Below are 27,452 nucleotides of genomic sequence, written 5' to 3' on the forward strand. Positions count from 1 at the left end.
CTAAACACCAAGATTGCTGGCTTCTCATAGCTTAAATTGAACATATCACATGCTGGCCACTTTTCTTTAAAAGTTACTTTATTTAAATGCAAAAATAAGCTCTTGCTTTACAACCAGGCTTGGTTTACTTTGAAACACATACATTTACCAGTTCTCCATCACAAGACTTTTATAAACAGCCTCATAGGGAGAGTATTGATCCATAAGGAGCAAAAATCTGAAGGATGAGAATTTGCTAGGAATCCAGTCTTCTTGATTAAGGGGCAAGCCGTAGCTAGTGTCTCACTTGCCAACTGGCATTGATAAATTTCTTTAATTGCTGCACTTTCATTTACACTGGGGTTCCACTGCATCAGGAAGATAAAATCAGGGAACTAAGGGGTTCCTGGAAGATCTTCAATAGTAGGCTGCTGACTTTGTTCCTGCAATGAGAAGGTTTAAATGTTTATTAAACAGCAAGTGGATTCTGCAGTTCAAAACATTCAACTCTCCTCCTCAAAATGATGTAATTACTCCAGTGAAGTGACCACCATCTCCAGACAGGGCTCAAAAATGCATTATCCATAGGTCCCATGTTAGAAGGTGCATTTTATTTAAGTTTTGCAAAATAGAAATTGATGTACTGGGTTAGATCAGAGGCTCATCTGTCTAACAGCAGCCACTGCCAGATGCTTCACAAGGTGCAAAACAATCAACCCCCACTCAGACAGCTCAAGAATAACCTGCTCATCGCACAGTAGCTGGAATTATGCTCTGAAACAGTTTTTAAACATGTTGATTAACTGCTGGTGTCAATCTATAAAATCCTCTTGCTTCCTAATATCTGCAATTCACTGGCACTAGATTAGGTACAAAACCCATTCCCTGTTTATCACCGAAGTTAGTTTCATTGTGTCCCTTTAATATTACAGTAAGGGCCACAGTTATAGCTCCTGGCCCCCAAGAGCTAACTTTTGTATTGTAAGAGAGCAAACCACACATTTTTAGAAAGGGGGCATGGCAACACTCAGTCTCCCTTTCTAGTTGATTGTCTATAACAGTTTTAATCTTTAGACAATCTGGCCCCCATCTAATTCTGCTCTCTATTTCTAGATGAAGTGACCACACATGTATACAGTATTCTAAAGGATGTACCACTGGTTTTTAATATGTCATTGTATTGTTCTTGAACATTATTTTTTTTAACTGAGCTGCAAAACAGGCTAATTACACGCAACTCTTCTTGATAGCCGTGTATGAGGAGTTCAAATTATGCCTTTTAATGTGATAGATAAAACTGACCAATGTAAACTATTGTGCTACTACCTCTTTCCCTGAGTTTGTTAGGCAAACCCAGATGCCTCTGGAACCTAAATATTTTGTGGTATCTGCAGATTTTCTCTACTTAGTTACCCCCTTTTTCCATATGTTAAATACAAAGAGTAGTCGAGAAGCTTGCTGCACCCCACATAGGCTAATTTTCAGCACTGTTATCTTCCCATGACAAAGTTGTCGTAGTAACTTCCTGTAAAGGATTTTATCAAATGTTCTCTGAAAGTCAAAAAAAAAAAAAAAAAAAATCAAAGGTGGACAAGTTTAAATCTAACCAATTTTGATCTTGTTTTGCACATGTAGTTTTAGTTATTTCCTATAGCTGGAGGTAGGCAAACTTTTTTGCCTGAGGGCTACATCTGGGTATGGAAATTGTATGGCAGACCATGAATGCTGATGAAAATGGGGGTTGGGCTGTGGGAGGGGAAGCAGACGTGGGGGTGGAGCCAGAAATTAAGAGATCAGGGTGCAGAAGGGAGCTCCGGGGGACTAAGGGGGTTTGCAGGCTGGGGCGGGGAAGGAGGTCGGGGTGCAGGTTCCGGGCAGCGCTCACCTCAAGCAGCATGTAAAGGTGCGACCAGGCACAACTCCCGCAGCTCCCAGTGATGAGGAACTGCAGAGCTGGGGCGGGGGCCGCATGTGGAGCCCACTGGCTGTCCCTATGTGTAGGAGCCAGACGGGAGACATGCCCACCGTGCCACTGCTGCTGGGAGCAGTGTGGAGCTACAGCATGCGCGGAGTGGGGCAAGCCCCCAACTCCGCTTCCCGGTAGGTGCTTAAGGGCAAGATTAAAAGGTTTACACCCCTGCTGTAGATCCGCTTTAATCTACGTACTGCCTTTTCATATAGGAATTTGTCTCTGAACAGCGGGAGGGGGACAAAACAACACTGTTTTTTCAGATAACTGCTCTAGAGCGAGCACTTAGGCCTGGTCTACACTAACCCCCCAATTCGAACTAAGGTACGCAACTTCAGCTACGTGAATAACGTAGCTGAAGTCGACGTACCTTAGTTCGAACTTACTGCGGTCCAGACGCGGCAGGCAGGCTCCCCCGTCGACTCCGCGTACTCCTCTCGCCGAGCAGGATTACCGGAGTCGACTGAGAGCACTTCTGGGTTCGATTTATCGCGTCCAGACAAGACGCAATAAATCGAACCCAGAAGTTCGATTGCCTGCCGTCAAACCAGCGCATAAGTATAGACAAGCCCTTAGTTAAAGTGCACCACCTTTTTAAACATTAAATTTATAAAAACAAATCTGTACTGTTAAGTTAAATAAATAGTGAAAATTGTTCTAGGCTTAGCTCGAATAGCTATTAAAATGCACAATCATTAACATACACTGAATGCTACCTTGTGATGCTCTTCGCTTTGTGCATCTGGTACATCACTGGCCGGCACAACTTCAGGACTTCTGTAGCCATTTTGAAGTCGCATGTGATCATCGCTCTCTCTCAGAGCATCTCCTCTGTCATAAGGTCCTCCACTGAGGGGACCAACATTCCCTCTGTAATTGGCATCTGAATCACCTGCACTATAATTTATTTGTTGCCAGTGCTGTCTGTCACTTGGAAGAAATGAAGGAGATGGTTCCTGCTCAGGACTTTTAAAATCTCTTAATGTAGCAACCGATTTTCCTGCATCATAGCACAAACCCTAAAGAAAAGACACTGTCTCCTTAAGTATTAAGCGTTCACTTTTGCAGCTTGTAGTTCTTCTCTCTCTCTCTCTCTACAGAGATACATTTACATCTCTGCATTTCCACACAATAGTGTGTAAAGGGGAAATTTCAGTATATGATTTACCATTTTCTCAAGAGCATTCCTACTTCAGAAAATTACTCAAGTTGACAAAGTGGTTTTTAAAAAGTACACAATTTCATTACTTTGGAACAGAGTTTAGGAACAAACTTAAATTAATGTGTCTGAACAAATTTACCTATTTTTGTTACAACCCTTAAGATTACTGTAACAAAGATTATTGAAAAAAATATTTTCAGGTTTTTACTGTCCCATTTTTTTCAGTCAATGGGATTTCACAGTGTCCTGCTCTCCACTAGTCAGTTAGTATGGGTATGAGCTGGTCAGAGGATAGGTATGCTTTTTGGTGCAAGCCTCCACAACACTCCCTGCTAATTCTAGCTCAGTCCTCTCAAGTACAAAGTGCCACTTTCTGCAGAGGTTCTGTTATGTGGTCCAACCAGAGCTGGTGTGAAACTAAATCCATTTTCATTGTATTTTTAGTTATTTTCCTGAAGATTGATTTGCAATTACATTGACTCTCTAGTAAAACATGTTGATTTGCAACTAAATATAGCCTTTTGCAAGACAAGGCGTTAGTGTATCTATACACACAGTTAAGAACTATATAGTTGAAAGAAGAAATTACCTTGTGCAGTAACGATGGCTCTTCAAGATGTGTCCCCCGGTGGGTGCTCCATTCTAGGTGTTGGTGGTTCCCTGCGCCGGAGATTTCTTGCAGCAGTACTCGGTCGGGGGAAGGGCGCACACAGGAGTCGTCTCCTGCAGCCATTGGCACCTCCTGTAGCGCACGCTCCCCCAACCATCCCTTCCATTCCTTCTCTACCGCAGAGCACGGCTGTGTGAACTTCAAAGTAGAGTGGAGGAGGGTGGGTAGGGGAGCACCCACAGAGGGACACATCTCGAAGAACCATCGTTACTGCACAAGGTGAGTAACAACAACTTCTTCGAGTGGTGTCCCTGTGGGTGCTCCACTCTAGGTGCTTGTAGAGCAGTACCCCACCAGGGGTGGTAGGGGTTCGGAGTCTGAGACAAGGCCTTGGGTTATAGCGTAATGCTTTGCAAAAGTGTGCTCCGATGTCCAGGTTGCAGCTCTACAAATATCTATTAAGGGGACATTGTTCAGGAATGCAATTGATGTCGCCCTGGCTTACATTGAGTGGGATCTGATGCCCACAGAGGGTTCTTTGTGATTCAGGTGGTAGCAACTTTGAATACAGGTAGACACCCATTTGGAGAGTCTCTGGGTCGATATTGGAGAGCCCGTGGAAGACTCTGCTGTAGAGACAAATAGTCTTGGTGACTTGCGAAATGGTTTAGTTCTGTCCAAGTAGAAGGCTAAAGCCTGTCTGACATCTAGCATGTATAACGTTGCTTCTCGAGAGTCGTTATGTGGCTTGGGATAGAAGGCAGGTAAGCGTATGGTTTGGTTAATATGAAAATTTGTAACCGCTTTTGGGCAAGAATTTTGGGTGAGGACATAACATGGTTTTGTATTTGGTAAATACAGCGTACGGGTGGTTCAGCCATCAATGCTCCTATTTCTCTGACACGTCTGGCAGACATGATTGCCACTAGGAACGCAACCTTTATTAACATATGAAGGAGCGAGCGGGTTGCTAGAGGTTCGAAGGGTGGTCTTGTGACCACCCTTAGATAAATGTCCATCAGGGATGGTCTAGACAGTATTTGGTCCTGCCATGCGGGCAGGGGACTGGACTCGATGACCTCTCGAAGTCCCTTCCAATCCTAGAATCTATGAATTTGCACACAAGATTGAAATCCCATGGTGGTGTAGGTTGGCATACTGCTGGGTACATGTTCTGTATACCTGTGAGAAAGTGCCATGTAATCGGGCTAGGGAATATTGAAGCCCCTTCTGTTCGTGGAGGGCCGTAATGGCAGCAAGGTGTTCTTTAATAGAGCTTATGGCTAACCCCGTTTCCTTCAGTTCTAGTAGGTAGTCTAGAATCATAGATAGAGGTGCCTTGGTCGCATCCAGTTGTTTTTGCTGACACCAAAGGAAGAATCTTCTCCACTTGTGGCGGTAAGTATTTCTAGTGGTAAGGTGACGGCTATTTAGTAATACCCGTTTTACTTTCTCCGAACAGTTCAATTCCCCCATGTTGGAACCACACAGGAGCCACGCTTTGAGATGGAGATTCGCTGGGTCTGGATGGAGCATCAGGCCCTCGTTCTGGGACAGGAGGTCCATCCGTAAAGGCAGCGGTTGTGGGGCACAGACTGCTAGACGTGAGCGGTACGGAAACCAAGTCTGTCTGGGCCATGTGGGGACAATGAGACTGATTAAGCTCTGTCGAGTCGTATCTTGCGGATGACCCATGGGATCAGTGGTATCGGCAGGAAGGTGTACATGAGTGACGCGTTCCATGGGATGAGGAAGGTATCCCCTATCAATCCCGGTGCCAGGCCTGCCCTGGAGCAAAATAGTGGACATTTGTGATTTGTCGCTGAGGCGAAAAGGTCGATTACTGAGTGACCCCATTTTTGGAATAGTGTGTCAAGAACATGGTTGTGGATTTCCCACTTGTGTTCCTGTGAGAAGTGTATGCTGAGGTTGTCGGCAGTAGTGTTTTGGCACCCTGGTAGGTATGATGCTGTGATGTTTATATTGTTGCAGATGCAGAAGTTCCATAAATTCATGGCTTCTACGCATAGTGAGTGAGACCTGGCTCCTCCTTGGTGATTGATGTAAAACATGCATGCCACACTATCGGTGAGAATAGAGATTGAGGTTTCTCATACGAGTGGTAAGAAGTGTCGGCATGCATTGTGTACCACGGGGAGTTCCAAAAGATTGATATGTAGTTGGATTTCCATCGCCGACCACTTGCCTTGTACATTTGGTGACCCAAGTGGGCACCTCAACCTATCAGGGAGACATCTGTTGTAATAGTCACTGATGGGGGGGTCTTGTTGAAAGAGAATCCCGGAGCATACATTCCCTGGCTGTGTCCACCACTGTAGGGAGAGGATAACCCTTGGTGGTAGTGTCACACATCTGTTGAGAGAGTGTTTGCTGGGTGCATAGACCGTGGTCAACCAGTGCTGCAGACAGCGCATATGGAGTCTGGCATACTTTACTACGAAAGTCGTTGCTGCCATAAATCCCAGAATCTGAAGGCATGTCCTCACTGAAGTTTGTGGGCTGATGGTCACCGTGGAAATAAGATTGGTCAATGTAGTGAATCTGTGGTTTGGCAATATTGCCTTGGCTTGTATGGAGTCTAGGTTGGCTCTGATAAACTCCAATCGCTTGGTTCATTCCAGGGTGGTTTTCTTTTCGTTTATCTGTAGACCTCGCTGGTGAAACAGGTCCATTGTGGTTTTCAGCATGCCTGCCATTTCTTGTCAGTTGGCACCCTTAAGAAGGCAATCGTCCAAATAGGGGAAGATTATGACTCCTTTGCATCGTAAATGTGCTGCTATTACCACGAGTGTTTTTGAAAATACGTGGGGAGCAGCTGACAGTCCAAAGGGAAGGACTCTGTATGGGTGGTGGTTGGATCCTACTGTAAACCTCAGGAACTGTCTGCGGGCAGGATGTATTGTAATATGGAAGGAAGCATCTTGGAGGTTGAGGGCTGAAAACCAGTCCCCCCCCGTCTAGCGCTAATGGGGCCAGAGTGACCATTTTGAACCTGTGGTTGAGTTTTCGGAGATCTAAGATTGGTGTCCGTCCCCTCCTTTCTTCTCTGTCAGGAAATATTTGGAATAAAAACCCCTCCCTCGGTATAGGTGTGGTACTAGTTCTACAACACCCAGCAGTAGGAGGTGGTCTACTTCCTGTTGTAGAAGGTGCTCGTGAGAGGGGTCCCTGAAGAGGGACGGGGAGGGGGAGGAGGGTAGAGGGGATGGCTGTGAAAGGAATGGTGTAGCCAGATTGTATGATCTCCAAAACCCATTGATCTGTGGTTATCACAGCCCAGGCATGGTAAAATAATTTGGGCATAGGCGGTGACCAAAATTGTGGGATGGGTTATCTGTTGGCGCTAGAGGTGTGAGGAGGTCGTGCATACCCTCGACCATGACTTCAAAATTGTGGCTTAGATGTAGATGGACAAGGCCTGGTTCTGTGGAGCTCGTTGTCTCTGAGCCTGTTGTTTGGGTCTGTTCTGAGTGAAGTATTGTGGTTGTTACCTCGTTTAACTGTCATCTTGTGACCTCTGGTATGGTGTAAAGCGAGAGTGTTTGTCAGGCGGTGGGTGTATGCCTAATGTACGCAGCGTCGCTTGGGAGGCCTTCATGGTATGGAGGACATCGATAGGGATAAATTATTCTCGTCTCAAACGAAGGGGAGGTCCTCCACTTTTAGCTGTAGTTCTTTTGGAATTCCCAAAGCCTGCACCATGATATTCTTCTCATAACCACAGCTGTTGCGGTTGTTCGGACAGCTGAGTCTACTACATCCATGGAGTCTTGCAGCGCTGTGCGGGCTATTAACTGACCTCGTTGATAATGGTGTTGAGTTGAGGATGTTTATGCTCAGGGAGGTCCTCCACAAGCTCTTGTATTTTACTATAGTTAGAATAGTCATAATTTGCTAGTAGAGCAGAATAGTTGGCACCTCTAAGCAGAAGGGTGGCTGATGAGTAAACTTTCTGCTCAAAGAGGTCCAGTCTCTTGTGTTCTTTATCTTGCAGTGAGGAGCGGAAATGAGGCTGTTTACTGTGCTGATTAGCAACCTCTACCACTAGAGAACAGGCTTGAGGGTGTGAAAACAAAAATTCCATGCCTTTGGCTGGAACGAAGTATTTTCTGTTGGCCCGTTTGTTGGTGGGTGGTGCCGATGCCGGTGTTTGCTATATTACCTCTGCAGGCTCCATTATAGCCTCATCCATGGGGAGAGCAATCTTGGTCGATGATGCTGGTTGTAAGATTTTTAACAACTTACCTTGTTTCTCCTGCACCTCATGTAAAGCAATTTTTTGGGGCCTGTTTGCTACTCTTTTGAAGAGTTCTTGGAACTGTTTCAGGTCATCTGATGTCATAGGGGTAGATGGCGTCACCACTTCGTCTGGTGCAGAAGATAAGTGTGGGGCAGGTGGTGAATCATCCAGGTCTGCCTGAGATAATATCTCTTCCTCTTCTATCTCTGTGTCAGGGGAGTCAGAGGTTTCTCTGTTTGGTAATGATGGGTGTGCTCTGGAACCGCTTGTTGCTGCAGAAGGGGGACCATAATAGGGGTTCTGGTATGTGGGCCAAGGACTCCATTGTGGCCGTTGCACGGGGTAAGGTGGTAATGGGTAAGGCCAGTGCTGTGCATACCAGGGCTGTGAATGCTCGGAGGGACGAGGCTTAGGCTTCACAGCATTCCATGTGGTCTCATCTGTGATGGGGATGAATGTTGAGAGGAGAAGTGGATGTTCTGCATGTCCCCTTCCTCGCGACTATGCATGCAGAGTGGTGCAGGAGATGAAGGATGGTACCGTGCTATGTAGCTCGGGAAGTGTTCGGTTCCGAGCAGTGGTGACTGCGGTGCCGAAGAAACTGCTATGTCAGCAGGACGCAGGAGTTGCGCTGGTCCCGCCTTGGTGTTGCGGTCGACCATTGAAGCGCTGACCGGTGCTGCATTCGGCTTGTTAGGCGGCAGCAAGTCTTGGGTCGGTGCCGGCAGCATTGATCGCAGTGCCGCTGCTTGTGCCACGCTCTGCACCGGGGTAGTCGGTGCCGTGGAGGAGACTTGACGTCTCAACTCCAATGCCGCGTGTTGGGGCTCACTGAGGGACGGTGCCGGAGGAGCCCGGTGCTTTATAAGTGCTCACTCTGGATGAGTGGAGCACTGAGGGTAAAGCCCTCACTGGAAAGCTCTTGTTTTCTGAGAGACCCTTGCTGGAGAGGTTTAGGCTCGCTTCCTGACAATTTTGGGAGTTGGAGCCTTATCAGAGCTCAGGGATCTCGGTTTATGAGACTCCCTGGAGGACGTCTCTTGCGGAGGTTGGAGGGATTTCTCCAGCAGAAGCATTTTCAAGCGGAGTTCCCTGTCACGTCTTCCCCTTGTTAAGTTAGTGCAATGTATGAATTTCTGGGAGATGTGAGTTTCTCCCAGACAGCGAATGCAGGCCAGAGACCTGCATCGGTTCATGGCAGGAGTCACACTTCTTAAATCCTGTTGAGCCCGGCATGACTGCAGGTAAGCCTCTCCCACCTCTCGAGAGATGAGGGTGGGAGTTAATTATAATGGTAAACTGTAGAAACTGTACCCAAACAGGGAGTTAAGGAGAGAAAAAGTCTTCTCTTTCTTCTTTTTTTTTTTTTTTTTTTTTGAAGAAAAACCTCTAAGAGGAACTAAAGAAACTATGTATAGACTAAGACTAACTAAACAATGTAACTAAGTATAGACTAAAAAGAAGTTCCTATGTAACTTGTAACTTACTTTCTGGAAGAAAAAAAAAAAAAGTATCAAAGAGAGCACAGAGCTCTGTCTGCAGCCGAGGACGGTTGAGAAGGAACTGAGGGGACAGTCGGGGGAGCACGCACTACAGGAGGTGCCAACGGCTGTACGAGACAACTCCTGTGCGCACCCTTCCCCCGACCGAGTACTGCTGCAAGAAATTTCCGGTGCAGGAATGCACCGACATCTAGAGTGTAGCACCCACAGGGACACCACTCGAAGAATTACATTTATTCAGAATCTTAATGTTTATATTTTATTATGTTAAATTTATTAATTTTTTTTTACTTTATAGTAAGCTCTATTTGGATGGGGATTCAAATGCAATTAAATGCAGAAAAGCAGCATTTAAAAATTGTTTTAAATAGAACTACCTTAAATGTGCTAGCCTCCAATCTAGGTTACTGAAGCTCACTGTGGTAAACACATCCCTCAAATTATGCTATAGAATAAGTTACATTTGAGCCTAAATCAAATCTGTGATACCAGCACAAAGTGGGCCATTATCTCCTCCAGGTGGCCCTGAAGGGCTGGGTCATACATACAGCATTTCAGTGCTACCCTGGACAGGTTATGAGAGAACCACGTTTTATTTTGAAATTCTAGTTGAAACATTCTGGAACTTTAATTTTCAGGTTACGTATTTAATCTCTAGCTTCAGAACAAAAGTTAGCTTAAAATTGAGAGGGAGGGGGGCCAAAAGAGCATGAACTGCAAGCTAAATTTCACCTGTGTAAAAAATGTGCATAGTTTGTATTAATTCAGATCAAGTTCTTGGCCATTTAAAAGACAGCATTAGGATTATTATCCTTATTTAACAGATGCAGAAACTTGGAGCACCTCCGAATCTGTAATGGTAACAGGTTCCACTATAAAAACAGCTCTGAGAAGAACACCTTGTCAGTACGCCCAGATATTATCAAATGGATTCTAAAAGCACAGGGGCCTATGTCTAACAAAGTAGTATTTGGCTCAAAATGTGCTCACATCAACCATCTAGTTTGGCTTAGGAGGATTAGATTTATCGTCAGTAAATGTCAAACATCAATTTCACTACAAACGGATGAAAAAGTATTTCCATCAATAATTTAAATTTACACATAGGCAAAAGAAGAAAAATGCTGCTTGAGAACCTACACAAGGCTATTTATCTTGCATATTTTGACATAACTGTTTTAATGGTTATAAAACTAACTTTTTAAATCTCAAGGTCTGTCAATCAATAATTGTCTGACATGCCCATAACTTCCCACAACTGTGAAAATTTAAATTGATAATGAAAAAAGTTTAAAAATAATCAAATTCTGCCAAGACTACATCTAGTTCAGTGATTGTTTGTAACTAAAAATATGAACACAAAGGAAAAGCAAAAGCAAACACACATGAATCAAAGTTTAGACAAAACTTACAGTAGAGTTCAAAGATTCTTTAGTTTCCTCTGTGCCTTCCATTAATCGAAGTAAACTGCCCTTCTCCGTCTTTTCCTGATCTCCTGTTTTATCAATTGAGTTTTGCTTATTTGTTTTCTCCTTTTTTAAGCTACAACTTGCTTGAGGTTCACAATTCTTTTCAGACTCTTGTTCAACTCCAAGTGTGCACAGTTTCTGCTCTTCAGGTGCAATCTCTCTATCACGGTTTTCATCTACATTGGTTTTCACTCTAAAAATTGTTTGATCTTGAGACACAGGGTGCAATCCACACTGTAAAATAGATAATCTGTGTTATTCGGACAATTAATTGGGAATATTAAGTGATTTAACCTGAGCAGGCAGCCTAAGACCTGCTGGTATTTTATCCAGTGGTCTAAATGATCAGACTGAGAAGCATGGCTCCCCAAACCTAAGAAGAATATCATAATTTGCATTTTTTGAAGAGTGTAAATAAATCTCTAATTTCAGGAAACATTCATGAACTGAACTAGTTTCATGTACAATACACATTAAATATGACCTACAACTTAGACCAATCTGTAAGTTCTTTTTTTCCAGTTCCTTTCATTGGCAATCATCATTCATAGGCTGACTTGGGAGTGAACTCAGAAACCACACATGAAGAGTTATTTAGATCTAGAGATACTCAAATCTTGCTAAGGTTTCAACATTTAAAAACTTTGAAGCCACTTCAGCTCACTATCATTAAATGAAGCTAATACTCCATGAATGCTATATATTACCAGAAATATTAATCCACATACCATCCTTTCATATAGGAATTTATTCTCTCTGAACATCTGTAGGGGAATGGAATTAAACTGGTTTTTCAGATCACCAGGTAACTGCTCTAGAGAGAGCACTTAGTTAAACTACACCACCTTTTTAAACATGAAAATTATAAAAAAAAATCTGTACAGTTAAATAGTGAAAACTAAATTATTCTAGGCTTAGCTTGAATAGCTATTAAAATGCTTAATTGTTAATGGACGCTAGATGGTACCTTGTGATGCTCTTCTCTTCGTGCATTTGGTGTACCACCTGGCAGCAGAACTTCAGAGCTTCTGTTGCCATTTTGAAGTCTCATGTGATCATCTCCTCTGTCATGAGGTCCTCCACTGAGGGCACCAACATTCCTTCTGTAATTGGCATCTGAATCACCTGCACTATAATTTATTTGTTCCCAGTGTGGCCTGTCACTTGGAGGAAGTGAAGGAGGTGGTTTCCGCTCAGGACCTGTTAAATGTATTAGTGTAGCAACTGATCTTCCTGCACCATAGCAGAAACCCTAAAGAAAAGATACTGTCTCCTTAAGTATAACAGACATTCACTTTCGCAACTTGTACAGTTTTCTTCTTCTTTTTTTCTACAGAGATACTTTTACATCTCTACATTTCCACACAATAGTGTTTAAAGGGAAAATTTCAGTATATGATTTACCATTTTCTCAAGAGCTTTCCTACTTCAGAAAATTACTCTTAAGTTGACAAAGTGGTTTTTAAAAAGTACACAATTTCATTACTTTGGAACAGAGTTTAGGAACAAACTTAAATTAATGTGTCTGAACAAATTTACCTACTTTTGTTACAACTCCTAACACTACCGTAACTGAAAGATTATTGAAAAAAATATTCTCAGGTTTTTACTGTCTCATTTTTTAAAGTCAATGGGATTTCACAGTGTCCTGCTCTCCACTAGTCGGTGAGTATGGGTATGAGCTGGTTGCAGTATAGTATGTTTTTTGGTGCAAGCCTCCACAACACTCCCTGCTAATTCTAGCTCAGTCCTCTCAAGTACAAAGTGCCACTTTCTGCAGAGGTTCTGTTATGTGGTCCAACCAGAGCTGGTGTGAAACTAAACCCATTTTCATTTATCATGCAGCCTGGGATTTTGAACTATTTTAATTCAAATAATTTTTGTGCTTATACCAGTTGAGAAATAATCTTTAAAAATATAACAACTCCCCCCCACACACTTTTATAGTTCACATATCTTGAATATGGAGAAAAAATCACATTGCTATGTTTTAAGTCAGGAGATCAACAAGTAAATCACAGAAAAAATAAAATATATCCAAGAAATAACTTTAAAATTTTAGCTTCAATGTTACCAAACTGTTATTCAGATCTATATACACTAATGCTTCTAAAATTTTAGATCAGTGGGTTTTTTTGTTTTTGTTTTTAGTAATTTTGTCTGTCATGGATACTTGAACTATTCATTTTGTTTTAGGTCTCACTAATGTGATCAAGAACATATACTTACCAGAACAGCCACAGCCAGGATGATTAACACTGGAATCTGTAGCATCATTGGTATCTCCTTCATAAGGGCTTTAATAAATTCACCAATTCCTTGCCCTATATGTTTCAATGGTTCTGTTACAAAATTGGTAAATGTAACAGCCAATACCTAAAATAAGAAATAGTAACAAGATGTGAGGATTCTTCTTCTTCAGTTTCCAAATACAAAATGGAAGGGTGAATGGTTTCTTTAGGAACAGCATATACCTTTGTTGGGGGGACTAGCCAAATGGGATTTACTAGTATCGTTTCATAGTACTTCTGACAAGGATCATCCTGGAATGTCCATGAACTTCTAAACCATTCTACAGTTAAAAGAAAGCAAAAGTAAGACAAATATATACAAAAGTGGCAAATATATTTTATAATGATGTAATTAAGCATTTACATTTTATATCCAATAGTCAGTTAATTTTAAGCCTTCCCCTTAGAAAAATTAACTGAAATTTTACATGCCTCATTTCAGCTCAGAAGTTAATTATATTTTTTAAAAAGTCATCAATCTGGTTGGAAATTAAAGTTATCCAAGCACAGAAGAGGGCTGGGGGAAGGAAAACTTTTCTTAACATTAAATCCTTCCTAGCACTCTCTTAGACTTCAACACTTGGCACTAAATAGTGCTGAACGAGGAAATGAGGTATGCAATTTTTGCATTGTCTAAAGAGATGATGAAATATCTGGCACATGTTGCACACTGTCACTGGAGTTTGGGGCATTTTCAACGTTATTTCTTGCATATCTGTGATGAACTGGGATTTGTGAAGGGTGCTTTAAAATGTGGTTTGTACTTTTGTAATTATTAGAAGGTTTGCTGTGTCTTCAGACAGCTACTGGCTAAGGGTAATAGTGGAGGATCATAAGTGTACAGAAGGCAGTATTTGCCTAGTTCAGTACCTTAAAGCAGTGGTTCCCAAAGTTGGGTCCCTGTAGTCCTGTCAGTCCACCTTGGGTTCTGCAGAGGTCTGTCCTCTGAGTCAAAGCTGAAACTTGCTGGAACAGTGTTCCAGAACTTTTGCCACACAGAGGATGCCATTTTGTCCTCTGCTCACTGTGACCTCACACACACCGTGCATAAGAGGTCATGCTGGACGGGGGAGTTCCCATGCTGGTGCAGGTGTTTCTGTAATACCTAGTTCGCCTTTGTAGTCCTCTTTCAAACAGGACTGCACTTTAACACAAACTAGGCATCTTTTAGTTTGTGCCAGCAGTATCCACGCAGGGCAGTTAGCGCATAACTCTTTGATACGCTCTAAATTCTGACCCTTATAGTCTGTACTGTAGCACAGTATAGAATAGCCCTAGTCTCCGTATTAGTTTACTACATGTTTTCAGGTGCAATTCCAGGGGTTGATCATTATCTTTTAAACTTTAAATTATCAGCAACCCAACTTTCACCCTCACTCCACAATAACAATTCAGATCTCTTAGAGGCTCTTGATGTTAGTTACTGAACTCCCCAGGACCAGTGGCAAGGCTCTGGAGTGCATTTCCCTCCCCATCACTGCCATGCCTAGCAAGCTTCAGAGCTGAATGGACACAGTTTTATTCCTAACAAAAAGACATGGTTGCTAACATTTCTGTAGGCAGCAAAAGTAATTCTTTCATGCTATCCATCATGGATGGTTTTATAAAAGTGTATGCAGTATTTTAAACTTGGAAGGTTTCTAGCTGCTTTGGCAAGACGTGTGCTATATAAATAAGCTCAGCCATTTACTATGTAAAGTAACTGGATGCGTGCTGCAAAAATATCTAGTTATAGTTTGAAATAAAGAGAATATTTTTGTTTGAGTTTATTTGTGTTGGTGAATTACTGCAGCCCATGTATTCACATAGAGTGAAATAACTGGAGGATAGAAAAGTGGAATTCAAGCCAAGAGGATTTTCCTTTCCTTAGTTTAAGATACTGTGTACTGAACTGTACAGGACAGCTGGAGAATATTCATGGGATAGAGAGAGAGATTTCAGATACAGATTCTACTAGTCAGTGCAAGGAGAAGTTTAAGCCCAGGAGGAGGTGACATACCATAATATAGCTTATGATAAGCCTGTATCTAATAATTTTAGAGACCAAATACAATAGCATGCTAATTATGTGTTAGATAAATTAGTAGTTGGCTTACCCAGTTATATGATTAGAGAATTTTAAATGCAAGATTAGAAAAAAAAATTAAATAAAATCAAAAAGCTACTTCTTGGGTGATGCCAGCATTGACTTGTGTCTCATTTTATCATGGTTTTTATTTAAAGAAAAACTGGCAAAGTATTAGAAAGAAAATAACTACAAATACCTCACCAAAAAGACTCTCACTCCAGTCTATCTTCTTATCACATACTGTGTCATAATTTCCCATTTTGGCCACTTCAGCTTGATGCTGTGCAAAGGCTATCTGCAACAGAACCAGAATTAACCTTGGTAAAAGTGGTTTACACTGAATAAAAAAAAACCCATTATTTTCACTTTCTGCCATCAACCAAAAAGTGGTCTAAAATGTATTAAAAATAAAAGAATCTGCAAAAGCAAAACACCACAGCAAATCAAATTCAGCCAAAACCTATGATCCCTGAATAGGGAGAATAATAATTATTTTTAGCTAGTCAAAAGGCACTGACTGCTTCCTTCACAATAAGGAAGTGTTAGTTAAATATAACACAATTTCTGGAATTGGGCCAAACCCTCACCACCCACACAAGTATTACTGAATTAAAAGGCAGGTACATAAAGAACTGAAAAACCAAGAACTTCTTACCATTTTCAGAAACAAAACCAGGCACATTTCTATTGTTCCCTAAATCAGTTTTTAAAATTATTTTCAAATTTTAGATGTTAACACTGTTCAGATAATTATAGTTAATTACAGTAAATGAACTGTAACTCTGAAAGAAATCCCTCACAAGCTACTGCATAAAGCAATGGGTTACCATACTGAGATTGCAACACCAAGGTTGGTGAAACTGCATTTTGGGGTTTCTGGAGTGTTCTGCAGAATGTACGCATCCATTAAAAAAGTTTCTAGCTACTCTGGCTGCAAGAGATCCTTCTGAGTGGAAATAACTTTATTCTGGATGAAAGATACAGACACTGAATGCAAATTCCTATTTGTGATAATATGAATGAATTTTACAAAAACATTAATTTTGTAGTACAACATTGGGGGGTTGGTTAAGATAGCACAAAGGATTCTGAGACAATAGTATCACAGAAAGAAAGTTGCAGAAGAAAAAAAGGTTGAGAACCCATGTTCTACTACATCTGGCTACACATGAGAAAACAAGTTATAAAATAGCTTAAGCTCCCAATTGTATCCAACATGAAATACTGTTCTAGCAGAAAGATTTGTCAATGCATGTAGCATTCAGTTGGCTCAGTTCAAAATAAGCGGCATCCTAACTGAGGCAGCTATTTGACATATCTTCAAAAAGACATCACCCCAACAATATTTCTGGACGAAAGTGTACTAATCACACTCATGCTTATTTTCATCTCAGTTTTAATCTGCAACAATCCATACAATTTTTCAATAAACACAGTCAATTTTGACATCTACCCTTTGCTGCTACATGTGATCAAATACAAAATTTTCAAAGTGTTATACTTGAAATAATGGATACAGTGCATAATTTCTTTTAAGAGAGATCAACAAAAGATTATTGAACATTGGTAGGAAGTGGACTGTGTTTTTCACTATAGAAATAAACTAGTAATAAATAATAATTGTAGTACCCACTAAGTATTGGGCACTATTAGGGAATAAAAAAATATATTTTCTCTTTACTTCCACTCTCCTTTGGATCTGTGGAAGGCCCCTCTACTGGTCAATTATCTGCAGCATAGATTAGACAGAAAATATGGAGACCTGTAACACACATGAAAGAGCACTGAAACATTTCTTTGGAGAGGAGTCTGTAGCAAGCAGTTATCCTATTCATTTAATGTGCTTTTCAAAGTATCCTTATAGCAAATTTGTTCCTTTAACAGGTCAACTTAAATGGACAAGTAGTTTATTTTCTTAACTGTCTTCAGTTCAAAGAGCTTCATTACATTATTTTTTAACTCTAGATTGGCGTAAAGAATTTTATTAGACATATTCATTTAAAGGGATAGTTTAAAAGAAAGTGAAAAAACAAACGAACAGTCTCAACTGCTCTGACTACCCCTGCCAATTTTTGTGGTCTTACAACCATATTTTCCAATTTTAAAAATGTTTTTCTTCCCCTGTTGATGTGTAAAAGAAGACCTCATAAAATCCCAGAGAAATTGACTATATAGGGAAACAGCAAAACTGACTATGCATAAAATGAACAAACTGGACAATGGGAGAATTTCCCTCAAATCTCTATTATAATAAATGTAGACGTAATTTGTAATAACAGTAGGTAAAAATCTATTGAATAAAGTGTAATTTTTAAATTGATGGGGTCCCTGTAAAATGCACATCTGCATGAGACTCTTCTTGACCAAAGATGCCAAAACACATCAGAGATCTGACTATTTTGTTTTAAATTGACCTAGCGATAAACTAAACTCTCAATTTCAAATTAAGGAGCAAGGCCTCATACCTGGGCAAAGCAAATGTGCTTTGTACAGGGATTTTTAGGTAGGAGCTGAAGAAATAGAATCCTTACCCTAACACAACCCAAGGTACAATCAGCTGCTCTGTGATCATTACTGAAGCTCTGGGTTTTAGTAACAGCTGCTGTATAGTATAGACCCACTATATAGGGTTTTAGCCAGTGAATCAATGTAGTACACAGATCAATTATCCACTTCCTAAATCCCTCCCACCATGGTGCTTTGGAGAGTCACATACAGTCTTCAAACCCTCTGTAGTGGAATTATGATGGCTCCACTGCCTTTTGAACTCTGTGCTCCACTGCAGCGAGGAGAAGCAGGCATTTTAATCTAAATTAATAATTTGTGCAATCTGAAGTCTCCATTACAGTATTCACTCTGGCAATCAATAACTGTATTTTATAATGTAACAAAAATAATCCCCAAACTCTCTGGATTATCATGGTTTAAAAATTTACTATTAAAAAACAGAGCCAGGATTTCTGATTAAATTACCTTATATAAGTAGATCCAGTTCCATCCACAACTGATGAGAAAACTGATGAATAAAATGCGTTTTATTTGAGTACACCAACCAATGTGTGTCCATAGCTCAGTAGCTACAGTTACTGTAATGCACACCAAACACAAGAGTACCTGAAAAGGAAATGAGGGAGGAAAGTCATGAACCAGATTTGGAGTTTTTCAAGCCTATTGCTAGTAAAATGAGAGAATTACAAACATCTCTTTTTCAGCTTCATTTACCTAACTAGCTTCAAGACTGAGCTCGATATGTTTATGGAGGGGATGGTATGATGAGATTGCCTACAATGGCATGTAGCTAATTTGCAACTGCTAGCAGCAAATATCTCCAATGACCAGTGATGGGACACTAGATGGGGAGGGCTCTGAGTTACTATAGAGAATTCTTTCCCAGGTATCTGGCTGGTGGGTCTTGCCCACATGCTCAGTGTATAACTGATCACCATATTTGGGGTCAGGAAGGAATTTTCCCCCTGGTCAGATTGGCAGAGACCATGGGGATTTTTTGCACAGGTCACTTGCAGGTTCAAAATAGTGTGAATAGCAGATTCTCTGTAACCCGAAGTCTTTAAATTATGATTTGAGGACATCAGTAATTTAGCCAGATGTTAAGGGTCTATTACAGGAGTGGGTGGGTTAGATTCTGTGGCCTGCAATGTGCAGGAGGTCAGACTAGATGATGAGATGGTCTCTTTTGACTTTAAAGTCTACGTGTTTATGAGTTTAAAAAACAAACAAACAAGATGAGCAGAACAGCATTTTGAAAAGCCAGACCTCACAGGAGAGGATACGAGCTTTCAGAGACCGTTATGGAATTTGCTAAAATGAAACTGCTGGATCTGGATGCTGCAGTCGATTTATATTGTAAAGGGAAAAGTAATGAGATGACGACGACAGGAATGAATGAGGAAAAGAAAAATGTACAGATGCCTTATGGGACTGAACAAAAAGGAAGGACCATCAGAAGGAACAGAAACAGTGAGAAATAAGGAAACAGATTCAATTAATTCAAATACATTCAGGTTATGAGATTGTGGGAAAAGGAAATTTTTTCCTGACTTTAATGGTTATTCCATCATATCTTCACAAGATCTTCTATATTGGCACAAAATCTCTCACTATTTTCAATTACATCTAACATTTTCAGTGTGATGGAATTGTTACAATGGCAAAGTACAAGAGTTAAAAACAAAATGCCTGGTGGTGATTAACAGAGAATCACCACTCCAGCATCTGCAGCAGGGCAGTGAGGCAAACCTATTCTTGTCAGTGGTTTAAGCAGAAGAAGAAAGCAGCAGCAAGACTCCTCTGTGGGACCTTGCGGGGGGGGGGGGGGGGGAGGGGGAGAAAAGAGAGGCAACACAGGAAAAGACCATTGAAGAGGGAGGTTAAAGCACCACCGGGGCCTGAGTGGGATAAAGAATAATTAACGATCCAATACATGGATTTTTATTTTGAATCAAATACACAGGCACATTTTGAATTATAAAGGGCTTTAAACTTATGATTTATGAATTCACCACAGACCTTCGGTGGAATTATACCTCTCTATTCATGAGAAACTAAAAATCTACATTTTAACATTTCATATATTATTAAATCTAAAGACACAGAACTATTAAAAGCTGCAACATTTAAACTAATCTTTCTCCTCTCTCATCAGAAGCAAGCACATTATGCAGATCAATCCCAAGTGATGCATCAACGGAATCCAAACTACTGCCCCTAAGGGTGTCTCTGAAACCCTATACCTTAAGATCCAATATCTGGACCTGAATATCTAGGACTAAGAAAGATGCACAACTCAATGGGCCACTCCACAATGAGATCCAAAAGGTGGAGAAGAAAGAGAAATAACTGTGAGGCCAAGTGATAATTTCAAGCAGAAAAAAGTTATAAGAAAAAGGTAGGAGGAAAAACAAAGTTAAAAATGCCTAATTTGGGCAAATAGGTCATCTTCACCTGCTGGGATGGAAGAAGTGAGGAATTCTCAGCCAGCAATTTATGAGGGGAAGAGCATCCTAAGTTTTATTTATTTTGATCCCCATCTACTAGTAGAAGGATATACTCAGTGACTGGGCTGGCCTATTAAAGAACACTGGAGAATAGAAAAGTACAGAGAATCCCTTCTTTCTTACCATAAGCAAATTATATGGATCAACTCCAAAAGTGTCCTCAAACCTCCATTTCCAAGCTTCATAATCATGATGTTTAAAATTAATCAGAATATCACTAACTGCATCATCCAAAGCACCTGATTTCCAGTCCTCCTCATTGAGAAATCTGTTGATCTCCAAAAGAGCCTGACTTGTAAGGATGATCTCAGCATCATAATGCACATCACCAATGTTTTCATCAGGCTAATTGAAAGTAATACAAAACAATGGTTAAACAGTTTACCTGCAACAGGAAATCTATCAGAAAGACAAATAAAAGTATGAAGAATTACCTGAACTTTCCTCAAACCTGCAGTATATCTCATCTATGCAAAGAGACCCATATTACCATATGGAGTCCTAAGGATGAGCCGTAATTATGCATGGTCATAAGTATCTTTCTGTATGGGTCAGTCTGCAAGATCAGAGTCACATTTGCCATCTGGAGTTTCTATAGCCTTTTTGTTCACTCTTCTGTACCAATGAAACTGCTAATTCACATACCTCTGAAGTTCATGTGTCATAGCTTTATTAAAATATTTATGGAAAAATAAGTGGAACCTCATGTTAAATATTTTATTAGGATTTCAAAACACCTCTTCACTTGCAGATTTTAACAGCTAATCTATTCTCAAACAGACTGGAATATCCAATTTGTAGCTGGAAGGATTGAGAGAGAAAAATGGCATTGTTCATTGGTGAATACTTTACTACAAAAAGGAAGAAGGGCTCCTTAAAAGAAATGTTATCATGTGCTTCTTTCTTGTAATGCTGTTAACTGATTGTTTTGCTTATATTTAAGAAAAAATTCTCCCTCTGCCTCAGGATAGGGAAAAAGTTACATCCAAAGACATCAAAATGAAATCAGTAATTGAGTGATCTTGCTTTATGCAAGCTCCTGTAAACAAGTGAATTAATGACCTGGAATTGTCAAACGACAAAAAGACTGAACAGAACTTGTCTCTTAAAGTGCAGGTAGCATGCACATTGTCTCAGCAGTGGCTGCATCATAAGAGTGGACTAATACATAAGTATTCTGAACGTCAATTATCTCCTTTTGAATACTTTATAAATTATGTCAGCTATATTCTCTTCTCTATATGGCAAATCTTGCTCACATCTCCATAGATGTAGAGGGCTCTCTGGAAGCAGAACTGGAGCCTTCCAATGAACAAACAGGAGGGCAGCACTTAGGAAGGCTGCATGGGGAGTGCACACCTTCAGTTAGAGTGCAGCCCAGCTTCATGTGGGCTCCCTCTGCAGCTGTGGACACACTAGGCACAAGAGGGCTAGGGTTGCAGGTGCATTATTTTACTGTATGTATTTGAATTTAATGCAGCATAATTTAATCTGTAAAATGTCTTTTCACTATGATTCCCTTTATCTTGTGTGTCTTAGTTTGGAGTAACTGGAATACTTAAATCACTATGTTGTTTTGATTTGTAATAACGAAAAATATATAAAGTAGCAGTTAAAATTGTACCATATTTTCATTAACATTTGAATACTCACAAGGCCAAGTCTTCCAGCTTCAATTAAAATCTTATTCAAGTATCTCCTAAAAACATGAATGCTATGGCTTTCACTTAACTTGGTCTTCTCTTTCTTCTCATACTCTTCAATCTGGAGCAATAAAGCAAATTCTAAGTTACAATCTTACACTAATGACACATTAATTAAGCAAAGGATGAATAAAGTTTCCAGTGAATGAAACAAGTTCCTATACCCTAATATAACTTATTGCAGCTAATGTATCACATAAAATCATAGTAATGTACTTAAGAACAACAGTTGGCACACTACTTTCCATGGTACTTGTTTCAAAGTCATAAATGTTGTGGACTTTTAACCCTCTGATGATGTGGCTGACTCTTAACCTCCGTATATCCCTTGGACTAGAAAAACTAAAGATTTGTTCATCTCTCAATAGTTTGAAGTTTAGATCAGAAGAAAATCTTCAGTTTAATTATAAAAATCAGTTATGTATTAAGTGAGATCTAAAAGGGCACAGCACAGAACTCTCAACCTGATGGGTCAGGGAAGCATCTACATGGTCAAGGTGGCTTTAAGCCATATTTGCAATCCCTGAACCTGGGCTACTCTGGGGGATGGAAAGGCTCCCTGCATAATTCAGACAGCCCTGCGAGCTAGTCTAAGTTACAGCAGTATTTTAGGGCTGCCCTAAGGGCTGCAACGTTGCCTAGAATCTCCGCAAGCCTACGTGTTGTGGCCCTGCTCCTGACAAACCACTCACACCACTAGCCCTCCCCCCATTCTTCATATTACAGACACACACACACACACACACACACACACACACAGTGAAAGAGAAGTAGGTCAATTTTCCTTGTTTCTAGTCAGTTTAACTTTTTAGTGCCCATGACTAACACAATGCTCCAACAGTTTAGTTGCCAGCACTGAAGGGAAGAAGATTTAATTCCAACCAAAAATCTATTCTTCCATTGAAGTGTAAAATTGTCAAAGTGTGTGCATATTCTGGGGTTTGTTTTGTTTTTTTAAAACAGACAATCACACACAAAGCATACATTTTGAGTGTTGCCTTCCTGTCAATACCTTTCTAAAATAAGCCAAAAATACGACAGTACATAGATATCCGCAGACTTGGCATATTAATCACATTAAAAGGCTGAAATATCAAGTACTACAAAAAATAAATTGCATGGCTTTAATCAGCAGCACGCCCCCCCAAAAAACTGACCCATCCTCTAGTAATTCACCTGTTCCAAGCCAACATTTCTGATGATTATAGAAAAATATGTAAATGATGTAAAAAGATGGAAAATACTTTAGATTCCCTGATAGTGTTCTGAATGAATATAAAGCTATAAGCAAACCTTCTGAATTAAGGATTCTAATTTCCTATGGCACTCTGATACTGCTGCAGTGCTTGGCAAGTTCACAACGGCATCTGGTGCCTCCCTATTCTCAGAGTCATCATAATTTACCTGCCGATAGAGTAAAGAAAAAATTACTCATATTATAGTTTTAGGCAAGATTTTGGTTAATGCAGGCGAATGTTATCTTTTAATCAATCAATCAGGTCATCTTATCCAATACAACAAAATGTGAAAAGAAAAGAAGCCTAAGTGAAGAGCTGAAACCAACTGAATTTTAGTCCACACAGCCTCCCTACAAATCCCCTCAAACAAGAGCAGCAGAGACATGCTGAAAAGAGAGCAGATGGATGGGGGTCCCAGGATAATCCTCTTTGATGTGTTCTGGCTCCCATTGAAGTCAATAGCAAAACTGCCACTGACTTTAATACAAGTAGGAGCTCAGATTCTCCAATGCTTGACACACTTGCCAATATTACTTTCATGAAAAGGAATTTCACTCTAAACATTTAAAGGCAAAGTGGCAAATATCCCCAAGATGTATATTCAGAACTAATAGCATCTTTGATTAAATACCAGTATTAGCTTACTAACAGCAGTTTGTGTAAATATTTTCCAAAGTATTCTGATTACATTATACACTTTATAACATGAAGCTTCCCCAAACATAATTTTTCATGCCCAAAGAAATCTCTCATTTCTCAGTGTAAAGTAGCAGCAAAACATATTGCTGTTTAGTGTAAATCCAATTTCCTTGTTTGGAAACAGACTTGCCCCCTCCAGTGGAAAAACATGGAGATCAGGAGGAGGAAAACTTTGCGGAGACTTGCTGAGATTATTCTATCATAAGTAACAGAGATGAAACAGACAAGGCTGTTTGGCCCCACCAAAACCCAGAGATCCCACTCCTCACTGGCCCCCTCCAACTCTTCTGTTCCTTCCTATAAACTTGGTTCCAATGAAGTGTCTTCCTCAGACTGAGTTTTTTGGGAAATTTCAACTAAAACAGTTGCCCCATTTCTGAGAATGAGGCTAGGGAAAAATATGTTGTTTTATCCATGTTAAATCCTGACATCCTGTTCTTTGAGATCCTCTAGTGGCCCCATGCTCTGGAGCAGGGATTTGAAATTTGGCAGGGAGTGGTCCTTTGTGTCTGGGAAGTGCCTTTTGTTGTCCCCATGAAAATCCACCCCAATTTAGCCAAGTTATAAGATGTTGAAAAATCACAGTTAGCACATACTCAGCAGACTTGCTAGAGGTTGGCAGCTAAATCCCCCAAAGATTCCTTTCTCAGTGGGCATGCTCCAGCCAAGGCATTTGCAACAGTCAGCTGTTGCAGGCTGGGCTGGGCTGGGCAACAGAACTGAGAATAACAGTCCTGTGGAAAAAACAGTATGTAATCATGAGCATAATGCATACTCATAAGGGTACTGAATTAATCATATTCTTTTGACATAAGAATATATGTGTAACATACAGAGACACAGACACTTTTTTTAACCTTGCCAGGTCTTCTCATTGTTCCTGAAGCTGCATCATAATTGAGCATATCTGTGGGGTCAATCCATTCATCACCTTGAATTTCACCACTTCCTATCATGAGAGTTGCACACAGTACCAAGGGAACCAGCATCCTGAGTACAACAGAATCCACAAATATAATTAAAACTGTGGTTAGAAGTCTCATAACATTATACAACATCAACCTTTTCCCAACTTGTTTCCTATAAAACAGATTTGTCTAAATAACTGTTTTGGCCAAAAGAAAATTACGAATACTGAGGACTCAACAGTGTTAGCTCACCACACTGTTCTAACAGGCAAGAATTACTGGCTAAGAACACAGAGATTAGCATATGTAAAAGTCCAAATTTGACAGATACAAGCAAGTAGTGTTTAAAAAAAAAAAATCAACACAGTTTACTTAATTTACGGAATACAAAACTCCCTTTGACTTCAATGGGAGCAGGATTCGGACCATTATCAGTAAGCAAATATATGGATGAAGCCACAATAACTGACAAAGGACTAAGATTCTACTAGAGTCAAGCTCAAAATACCTGAGTTTAAATCCAGGTGTCTCCTTATTTGTTAAAACATGGATTCAGCTCTATCACTAAGCTTTGGCTGATCCTGCAAACTCCAACTTCACTCACTTAAGAAGCCTTGTTTTCAACAAGCCTATTGCTATTGAATCCCAATTTTGCCTAGTTTTTCCCTTAATTATATGGCTTTCAATGATTATGACCTGAAGATAGGGGAAAAAATCTATATTTTCACCTCACCAACTACATGCATTTAACAAGATTTTTGGTTTTAAAGTAAAAGTGTTTCATTCAAGTGAATGAAAAAGATCCAACTTTCATCATTTCCTTTTGTAAATATTAGTATTTCTAATAATTTAAAATCTTAATAAATTGCACCTTATACAGTATGTATAACATTGTAAATTTTGCATTAAACATGCATAAAAAGGTAACAGGATATCTTACATAACCTCCTACATAAGAAAGCACTCTGAAGATTAAATAGATGTAAGTCCATAAATGCTGATTTATGGTCAGATCTTTATTTACTGAACAATGGCACAATATAGATCCCAGAGACCTGCAAGTGGATCCATAGGGCTCCATATGCTTGGATAAAATTGCAGGATTGGAACAACTATTTTTTAAAGTAAATTATCAAAAGGATTAAAGTATTACAAATCATATTGAACAGAATAATACTAGAAAGTTTCATAACTACTCATTTTGAACAGTATCCATATTATATTTTCCTTTTCCAAATTCCAACCATGATAAGCATATCAAAGTGAGAAGTCAAGTAGTGAGAGTGGGACTTTTATAAATATACATGTGTAAAATAACTGGTTATGGATAAATATTGGTTGTACTATTATCCATATAGTGTCTTTGTGTGCCAATTTCTATCTACATTTGCTACCAGTAATTAAGAAAACCTATTACTGAACAACAAAGAACAAAACAGGAATGACACTTATAACTGTTAAGTATCAGGGGGTAGCCGTGGTAGTCTGTATCTACAAAAACAACAAGGAGTCTGGTGGCACCTTAAAAGTCTTTCACTCTATGCATCCGAAGAAGTGAGGTTTTAACTCACGAAAGCTTATGCCCAAATAAATCTGTTAGTCTTTTTGATTAATCCAGCCACATTCTACAATCAAGCTAAAGCCTGGGACTTGAGTTGTGCTACGTCCAGCTACCCTCTCATGCACGCTACAAACTGTAACTGTGTTGTAACACAGCCACCACCACCTCACTAATCTAGTGGGTTAGTTTCCTGCACTGCCACGGCCTTCAGGGAATCCCCCACAACCCCTCCACCCAGACAGCGGCCTCCAAATCCCACAACCCCCAAGCAGGGAGCCGCCCTCCACAACCCCCGGCCAGGGCACCATCCCCCTGACTCCGAGTCTCACTAGCCAGAGACCCGCCCCAACATAGGAGCCGCCCCCCGAATCCCGGCACCCCCGCGAGGGAGCCGCAACCGCCCTCCACAACCCCACGAGCCAGGCCCCTGCCAGGGAGCCAGGGCCCCCGACTCCCACCCCCCAACGTGGGAACCGCTCTCCGAATCCCACAACCCCCCGCGAGGGAGCCCCCCCCCATACGCCCCAACCCCCTAAAATCCTCCCCAAATCCCGGCGGCGCAGAAGCCGCCAGCCCGCCCAGCGAGCGCCCCAGCACACCTGCCCTCTCCCCCGGCCCCGCTCCGGCAGCCTCGAGCCAGGCCCAGCTCCCGCTCAGAGCCCTCTCTCCCCAGCCCCTCTGCCAGCGCAGAGTGAAGCGGGCGGGTCAGCGTATCCGCACAGAGAAGACGAGATCCCAATCCATGCGCTCGGCGCTCCTCTCCATTCGGGACAGAAGCGAGGCCGGCGGCGACGGAAAACAAACTATACAGATCGTGTGTTGATAAGGAGCAGGCCGTTCAAAACGGCGCACCGCGGGCGGGCAATGTAGGACACGTCTCAACCCTGACCTGAAAATGCCATTTGCTTCCCTGCTGAAGCTAAGAGCAAGGGTGCCATTAGAGTGGTTTGCAGCATACCTACTGTTAGCTGGACTGAGAGCAGACTAATTTTACAAAGACCCCTGGACAAGCAGCTG

At 40.9% G+C, this 27,452-nt stretch overlaps 1 protein-coding gene across 24 annotated transcripts; it reads right to left on the reverse strand.

Moving 5' to 3' along the window:
* Positions 1-60: 60 nt before the first annotated feature.
* On the reverse strand, positions 61-27,167 carry CLCC1 (chloride channel CLIC like 1). 24 transcript variants are annotated; one of them, XM_065554340.1, is made up of 14 exons: positions 27,035-27,167; positions 24,824-24,956; positions 23,323-23,433; positions 21,980-22,090; positions 20,450-20,671; positions 18,285-18,425; positions 15,513-15,606; positions 13,427-13,524; positions 13,182-13,328; positions 11,920-12,204; positions 10,896-11,186; positions 2,665-2,967; positions 1,393-1,530; positions 61-422 (listed from the first exon to the last, which is right to left on the reverse strand). In XM_065554340.1, the coding sequence occupies exons 2-14, from the start codon at positions 24,953-24,955 to the stop codon at positions 375-377; spliced, it is 2,121 nt and encodes a 706-aa protein (XP_065410412.1). In that variant the 5' UTR covers position 24,956; positions 27,035-27,167; the 3' UTR covers positions 61-374. The 24 variants fall into 24 exon arrangements, with proteins under 24 accessions (XP_065410412.1, XP_065410410.1, XP_065410409.1 ...); XM_065554338.1 differs by having other exon boundaries at positions 2,653-2,967; XM_065554337.1 differs by having other exon boundaries at positions 2,653-2,967; positions 24,812-24,956.
* Positions 27,168-27,452: the final 285 nt, after the last annotated feature.

This window comes from Chrysemys picta, chromosome 8 (assembly GCF_011386835.1).
Source record: "Chrysemys picta bellii isolate R12L10 chromosome 8, ASM1138683v2, whole genome shotgun sequence".
NCBI classification, from domain to species: Eukaryota; Metazoa; Chordata; order Testudines; family Emydidae; genus Chrysemys; species Chrysemys picta.

What these genes read in the sequence shown, in the direction of transcription:
- CLCC1 (XM_042840662.2), bottom strand. Translation starts at nt 24,955, where the DNA reads ATGCTGGTTCCCTTGGTACTGTGTGCAACTCTCATGATAGGAAGTGGT. An exon ending in GGCTAGTCCCCCCAACAAAG is followed by an intron (nt 13,329 to 13,426) that starts GTATATGCTGTT and finishes TTCTTATTTTAG; the next exon opens with GTATTGGCTGTTACATTTAC. An exon ending in TCCTGGCTGTGGCTGTTCTG is followed by an intron (nt 12,205 to 13,181) that starts GTAAGTATATGT and finishes TCTTTTCTTTAG; the next exon opens with GGTTTCTGCTATGGTGCAGG.